Source organism: Siniperca chuatsi, linkage group LG2 (genome assembly GCF_020085105.1).
Source record: "Siniperca chuatsi isolate FFG_IHB_CAS linkage group LG2, ASM2008510v1, whole genome shotgun sequence".
Taxonomy (NCBI): Eukaryota; Metazoa; Chordata; class Actinopteri; order Centrarchiformes; family Sinipercidae; genus Siniperca; species Siniperca chuatsi.
The window spans coordinates 26963654-26971777 of record NC_058043.1 but is presented as its reverse complement, the minus strand read 5'-3'; the positions used below and the strand labels follow the sequence as shown (position 1 = coordinate 26971777).

The window sequence follows — 8124 nt, the reverse complement described above, 5'->3', positions numbered from 1 at the left end:
TGTAACTAAATACTTTTGCTGTGGTGTAATTAGCAAAGTAATGTAATTATTTTTCAATGAGTATTATGTAATGAGAAACTGATTAAATTTCAAGTAATTCAAGTAACTTGCCCAACACTGGCTGTGATTCATATTTTTGAGTAAGCAGGAGCAAGAAGGAAAGATGATCAGTAAGTTGTGAAATATACAAAACAAAGAAACAGCAACAGAAAACTCTCGTCAGCACATTTTCACCTCCTCAGCCCAAGATAGAAGCTGAAACCTTGCTTGGTTCAACACAACAGAAAAACACATAGCAGCCCTTAGAGCATGCAGCAGAGTGTCACATCCCTCCACACACACTGAAAGTGAGATTGTGTTACGGGTGATCTCTTGAACTGTGTAAGAATCACAAATGCTGATATAACATCTGGCATCTCCATGCCCTGCAGTCAGAGCCCCACAGAAAGCACCTCAGTTGGAATGCAGGTTCCTTTGCAGAACATTAAAACAACTTCATACACCACTTAGATAGATGTCAACAGCAGCTTGGAATCATGCACTGTCAAGATTTATATCACAAATATTACAGTTCAGGCCCACTTCGGAGCAAGAAGTCCATCTGGGTAATGTACACAACTCACCTTGGATTCCCATCAAGCAGAAAAGATCGACTATGGGCAATCAGGGCTGACAGCTGATTTCTTTCAGAAAACTGGACCGGGTGAGGAATGTGTAGTGATGTGTCTTTGGAGAAGCTGAAGGCCTTGCTTCTCACAAAATCTGCCGTGTCCTTACTGAATAGATAACTTGTCCTGAAGAGGAAGAAGTGCACTTGGACTCATCAAACTGATCCTTTTCTATTTGACCTCTGCCAAGTCACTTTAAAAAAGAACCTTTATTTTGGGTCAGACTGCAAAGCGAAGGCTACAGAGCCAACGTCATGGCTTCATATGGAAGAAAAGTTGAGCGGGACAGCTTCTTTTGACCCCATTGAGCCAACACCTGAAAACCTGACAAACTTTCTCTCTAACTCGCTGACGGGCTTAATGGTGAGACGAGTACATGCAATTTAAAGCTCCGGATTGAATGAGGAGCAGATAATGTAGGTGTGAAAGGACACTGAATGGAATATGATTAAAAATGGGAAAATGTTTAATTTTCTCAATGAGCTTTAGAAAATCTTCACAGGCGGTAACTCGGTGACTTTGAAGCATCCAATCAGTGTTTGAATAGAGGAGCAAATTAAGCATTTTAATCGACATTTTCCGTGTACCATCAAATTAATTGCATGTCTCACCGTTTTTTTCAAATCAGTGGGTACATAACCAAGATAAGACTTTTAATTTCTGATAAGTTGGACCCAACAATCATCACATTGTCTGTGCTCTAAGTCACTAAAATTCACTTGACAGGTCAAATGTTCCATGGAATAAAGTCAATGTAACGCTGTAATAAACTTGTATTATGAAACTTTTACCCAGTGAATGGTAAAGTTAATATAAGTTATTTTATCTTTATAATACACACTTCTAAAAGTATAACTCAGATAGGTAAAAGTGAACTTGTGAGCATGTAAAAAAGGATTTATTTTAAAGCCACTTACTTGTTGATTGAGAGAAAAAGAACACATGTAGGCACCATTAAAGCCAAATCCTGTTGAACATTTTCCCTCCACACCTCATGTGTGGGTGGCAGATGGTAGCTCGCTGGTTGTCACAGCGATAGAAGATGGAAATACAGGCAACTCATTCAAAGCAAGCAAACACCTCCTTGGTGAAAGACACTGCCATACTATAGCAGCTGTAGAAGGGATAGGAGACCTGAACTGAACATGCATACATTCACACAGGAGCAGATTTCTTTTCTCTCATCAGTTTCCATCAAAGCATAAGTTGTTAATGTCCTGATATATCTATCTATAGAATATAGAATATACTACGTTACTTCATGCTACTTCCTAATAGCCTACATACTACTATGTTTTCCTGGCTGGTGATACTGTCACTAAATGTTTCTGTCATCATCTCCAGCCATGCTAACATGTTAAAAAGGTGATAGATAACATGTCAGTGTTGTGTTCACAGCTTGTTTCCATGGCCCAAAAATTCATGTAATGCAGGTTTAAATGTCATCCAACTACTGCATCAGCTCAGTAAACCCCACATGCACCTTCGTCAGATCACAGGATTTTAAAATGTGCTCATACAGGTAATATTTTGGTAAATTTCTAGTAATGGTTATTGAATCATTTACTAATGCTTTATAGATCAGTTCTGAATAAGAACACATTTTGGGGTGCCAAGTTGTGAAAACTACCTTTAGACCATTTGAGCACTTTAAAAAAAAAAAAAAAAATAGCTGCAGACAACCTGGACCAAAATCTTTAAACTTACAACTGCAGACTTGATTAAAATCTTTATTAATAAACTACATTTATAACTGCAGACTCGGTGGCTTATTATGTGAGAAACCCATGAGCATTATAGATTACAAGCATTTATAATTACCAACCAAGGGGTTTTTTCACAACCTGGCAACCAAAAATGTGTTCATACTGATGTCTTATAACTGATATATAAAGTAAATGAATTATTAGTTATCCCTCATAAACCTACAGTATAAAGGTTTATTAGAAAGTGGTACCAACATTTTTTGCAACTTTTTGCACTTAGGGTAATAATAAAGCTATAATAAATATATGATAGAAATAAAGTGTTGGGTTTGGAGGAGCAGTGTCCATTCTTTTGCCCTAGCAGGCTTCTTTGACAGCATACGGTGGTAGGCTCTAACACGGCAGTAAATCATGCCTCCGCTCGGCAGGCTGATGGGCGGCTCGGCTCAGCGCTGCCCGCCTTGTGGGTGTGTTTTAGGCTAATGGGCCTCTGCATCCACCTGCTAGCGCCCTGCCTCCCTACAGTCAGGAGCGCCCAACTTTCCTGAGGAGCACACGCTGCGTGCCTGGACCTCGCTGCGCCACAGGGACCTTGTTTCCAACTGCTTTTTCCCACGAGATGTTGACTGTGGTCGTGCGACGACAATATCTCCTCGCCTCGCGGTCTCGCACAAGATTGAACTAGAGAAACATTATCTCTCTTATTTTTTTATTTCTTTTCTTTTTTTTCCCTTTTTTTTTTTTTTTTTTTTTTTTTTTTTTTTTTAACTGTGCGCTGACAACTCCGGGGCCAATAACCACGCAGTGCGCACAGGTACAGACTGCCCTCCTGAACAGGGACTGTCCAGAAGCAGCACCGGGAGTTTCGATTGTTATTATTGATTTCAACTTGGAGACGAAAGTGACCGATCTGTTGGAATTGGTTTGTTCAATGACGTGCACGGTTGGATCTGAAGTTATATTCGGAAAGCTGTAACAATAAGGTAAGCCTTATTGTGCTGTTATGCTTTTTGCATATTATTTTCTATTTAACCTGCTTTATTATTCATTGTAAAGAAAGAAACAACGGGTTACCTGCCTGCAGCTGCGCGCTTTTTTTATTTCTTATTTTGTTATTTTCAGCATGCCCCAATGACTGCTTTGTTTCTCTTATAAACATATGAATAGAAATACTTAATCATAATTTTAATTTCCGATAGATCACAACTTTAATTCTTACATGAATCATTATTACTATTTATTTAATTATTCAGTTTGCCGTGCGCTCTAATACCACACCAGACTGTTTACAGTTCTGTCGTCCATGTGTAGCCAAGGCTGCCAGTCTGTTACACACAGATTCCAGTCTATATCATTTTTCAGCAACATTGACATTTTTTGCATACATCTTGTATTCTTCATTTATCATATTCATCTTCATTTTATATTAATGAAGTTTCATGTTGTTTTCGTTGTCATATTTTCAGCGTTCATACTGGGGAGGGAGGCTTTTTATTTGTGGTGAAATGTGACAAATCATCAGTGTTTCTGTAGGTCACCAAACGCAAGTGGATCCTTTCCTTTCCACTGAATAAAGCAGCAGGATTCAGGAGGATGGGTTGTTGCAACTTTGCACTCTGAGCCCTGGCCAGCTTGTGGTTATTGGCTTTTGTCTTTGACTATATGTATAAGTTTTAATGGTTGCATTACATTTTGTCCAACATGTGGCAGTTAATAACTTGCAGAGCCAAACAATGAAGAAGCTGAGAGCATCAGTGGATGTGATGTGCTTTGTCTTCTGTAGGTATGAAGCTGTTTGGATTTAAATGGTTATACAGTATGTTTCCTTTTGTAAACTTGAGCTCATGTATTCATTTTACAACACAAAGTTACTCACGGAGAGCAGACATATTTATCTGTGTAGTATAATGTGAGTGGACTCTCTGTGTCTTTGTTTGTCATTTGTGAGCAGTGCCTTGTTTGATTTCATCTGCTTGTGTGAAGGACTTGGCCTCGGTCTCAGAATAAACAGCTGGATGGTTAACAAATTGTCAGTAAATAGCCAGGGTTTAAACAGCTGGTTATGCTCATAAATCCACTTCAGCCAACCAGTCTGAGGACTCTATGGCTCTGCTGACGTCTCCAAAGGTGTGTTTGAGATGGAGACCTGGTCCGAATGTCCAGTGTTTGTAGTATAAACATGGGGAGAAGAGATTTGTAACTGAGTGTCCACCGAGAGGTCACGATGCTGTTCTGGGAATAGTACAATAATAATAGAGTGTGGTGAAAAAAGTTTCATCCTTGTGAAAATGCAGACACCACAGTGAGCTGTGGAAGTGGCAACATGGCAGAGTGATTAAATGGACCAAGAGTGGATTTGATGGAGAATGGGCGAGGGCAAGTCTTTCTGATGATTCGTGACGTGTGTGTGGATCATTGTGGTTGCTGCCTGGTGTCTATCATTCATTAACTCAAAACCTAACTGATGAGCGCCACTGCATTGTTTGGAAGACTTGTTATACTGTTGGCGTATGAGCCTGTCATCATTTGTAACCCCTTTAGCAAGCCTTTTAGCAAGAAGTTAATCTTTTATTTTAGATTGCACCAATCACAACGGTTTTCTCGAGTAAGTGTGAGGACGTGGTATAACCCGGTATTAGGTGAACCTCTAATTACAGAGCAGCACACACATATGGTGTCATGAAGTAGGAATGTGTTTTGGGTGCATGGAGAGGAGCAGAAGAAAAGCGTCTCTCACTAGAGTCAGCGTGATCTTTCCATCGGTTTGTCACACAGGCACACACACACACACACCGAAAAACAAACATCATTTGGAAGTGTGTACACATCTCTAAAAGCTTGGCTCATCTCCATCAGGACTCATCAGTTTTGTGAAACTCCCAGAGATCTGGGTGTAATCTCCACACCTCGGTGCTGCATCGCCAAAACTCGCAGGGATGGGATGGGGGGGGGGTGGGGCCCTTGGGAGCCATTGATTTGACATGTCACATAAATTAGTAAATGAAAACAGACTTGTTTTTTTTTTGTTTTTTTGCAGTGTAGAGTTGAGTATCTTTTCACGTGTTTGTTTTTGTCCCTGCAGAGATTTTTTTAAAACCACAAACTCTTGCTACTGGAGGTTGGTCGACCATGCAGCTGGACGGTCTGTGGACAGTCCACGCCCTCCTGGCACTGTCCAGCTTCGCTCTCGGGAACCCAGTGATCAATGACCCATTGGCTGCACCCCGCGTCTTCATCTCCTTCAAAGGTAGGAAACTGAACCTCATCCTCCACGCTCTTATTCCCACCTGCCTCTCATTCCTGGTTTGCAACTGGTGCTCTGATGTTTCCAGCTCTTTTTATTCTATGCTGGTTTCTTAAACTCACGTGTTTGCTCATTGTATGACCGATGACATGACAGTTGTGTAATTGGAGCAATTGTGGCTTTGATAAGTGCTGAAGGTTTTTGCAGAGGAAGAACTTATAGCACCACTAGAATCTCATGTTACACCGCAGAGCAGACCGCAAACAAATCATGCAATTCTCATTTGCTGCCCCCTCCTCAGTCCTCCAGGCACTGTAATAATCACCAGATGCTTTCACTGGCTTATATTGTACAAACAATTAAAAACGCAAACAATGAATGAGCAGATGCACATATTGAAGATATTGTGTGTGTCTTGTTCGTACTCATTTTGAAACCATATACATGATTATTGTTTTAGTTAATCAAATGCAGCGTCTTTATCTTCAATCATCTTTATTATGAAATCCCTAAATTGGAGTCACAAAGAGAGACGGGATAATAAGGAGCATGTAATAACTCTGTGGCCATTATGTGATTATTCCCTGGTGAGACAGACGTGTACTTTAGGGGTCTGTATTTGTGCGTTTCAGCGGCTGTACAGATTAGGTGAGACGGGTTGCCGGGTTCTGAGGGGTGCAGAGCGAGAGAGGGAATTATCAAGAGCAAATTGCCCGGATCAGCCAAGCAGAGCGACGTCCCAGAGGCCTGTCCTGCTCAGAGATCAAGCCTTTGATTAGCATCCAGTGAAAAGCCAAGGGAGTGAGCAGCAGCAGCCCTGTTTGCTTTGCTTTCCACTTCCCAGCGCTCCCTAGTACAAGTTGACTTAATTAAGTGGACTGGCACAGTTCATTGTTGAAGGCGTTTTCCTGCTTTAATCAAGTAGGATTTAACACATCAGTGAACGCACATCCACAGCTCAGCAGTTTTTTTTTTTCATTTTCCCAAATATCATTTTAGTCAGACACAAATGCTGCGTTGTTTTTTAGAGAACTGTGTAAATTGTGTTTTTCTTTTACTCTATGGGCTTTTCTGTGCACAGACTCATTGGATGCTTTTGTATAGGTGCATCTTTGGATGGCTGAACTCACCCGAAATATATTTGAAAGCAGCGGACTACAGGCACTATACTTTGGCTGACAAACAGGGTGGAAAAAGCTCGGCTCTCCTGCTTACCTGTGTGTGTGTTTGCCTCTCCAGTCAATATGAATTTCACAGTCTACTGCTGCTGCCTCTCTCAGAGGAATGCACCCCCGTCTCCATTCAATATTATGACTCTCTCTCCCTTAATTGCTTTTTGAGAGGCCCATCTAGTCCTTACCTTGGCAAGCAGGCTGCATGTCCCCTGATGCATCATGATGGTGTTAAGTTTTTGCTTGAGCTGTTTGGAAAGGCAGTTTGCCTCTGAGCAGCAACTTTAATGGAACACAGTATGACGACAAGTGTGGACAATATGCAGGTTTTTAATGTGAGACTGAGGGAAAGAATGTGTTAATTATCAGTCCCCTGTTTATAATTATTGATCATTATGGCAGCGTGTCACACTGTGAAGAAAAACTTAAATTGCAGCTATAAAGCTGAATGTTTCTTTCAGCGTTAAACTAAACACATGTTCCAAACTGATTAACTCAGTAGCTGAGGAGTGAGGTTCAGAACCATGACCTCCATCTGGGAGGCCCTCACTTCCTTATTAAAGCAGGTAGAGTAAATCATGGGGCCTAATTGCTTTGCTTTGGCTTCATGTAGCGTGCACAGCTTTTATGACAGGGAGAACACCCTCTGTGATATTGAAAAAAGGCAACACACTCAAAATATTCAGGGGATATAAGGTGAAAAATGTATCTTCTAATACACATTTCAGTGAGATTAGATTTTGTAAAGTCTGAGGGATAAACCTTGGAAGTAGACTTTGTTCAGGCTTATCACGTCTTCTATGCTGGTAAGCCGAGGAGAAAGGGCAGAGTTAGAAAGAAGAAAGAAGTCTCCCTCAGTTTAGACAGCAAAGAGGTGTAATCAAAGTCACATGAGCAGAATCATAGAATCGGCCATAGGTAATCAGTTGACATTTTAAGGTTAGTTGAGACAGGACTGCTGTCACCAGCAACCCCCAAGAGAGGAATCATATCAAATAGTCAACCTGGAACTGCTGAGAATCTCATAGTTTGAGTTAACGCCCACCCAAAGTGACTCCTGGCATGAAATGTATGAATACTGTGGGCTAGCAGTAAAGTAAAGAGTGAAGTCAAGACATTTGATTGTAAAATTGTTCACTGTTTGGGGACAGAATCATTTTTTTTTCTTGATTGTATTTCAAGTAGGGCTGCAACTAACGATTATTTTCAACATTAATCTGCCGGTTATTCTTTCAATTAATCTATTAATTGTTTTTCCAATAAAATGTCAGAAAATAGTGGAAAATGTCATGTCAGTGTCATAGTGTCCCACAGCTCAAGGCGATGTATTCAGA

At 40.7% G+C, this 8124-nt stretch overlaps 1 protein-coding gene across 4 annotated transcripts in view; it reads left to right on the top strand.

Annotated features, from left to right (window-relative positions):
• The first annotated feature begins 2886 nt into the window (after window positions 1–2886).
• sema3fb (sema domain, immunoglobulin domain (Ig), short basic domain, secreted, (semaphorin) 3Fb) overlaps window positions 2887–8124 on the top strand; it is a 62183-nt gene continuing 56945 nt past the window's right edge. For 2 of the 4 annotated variants that reach the window (XM_044170197.1, XM_044170181.1), the window contains exons 1-2: window positions 2887–3357; window positions 5457–5621. In XM_044170197.1, coding sequence (XP_044026132.1) covers window positions 5504–5621 — 118 coding nt within the window. In that variant the 5' untranslated portion in view covers window positions 2887–3357; window positions 5457–5503. The remainder of the gene's footprint in view (window positions 3358–5456; window positions 5622–8124) is intronic. The other 2 variants (XM_044170191.1, XM_044170171.1) reach the window with 1 other exon arrangement.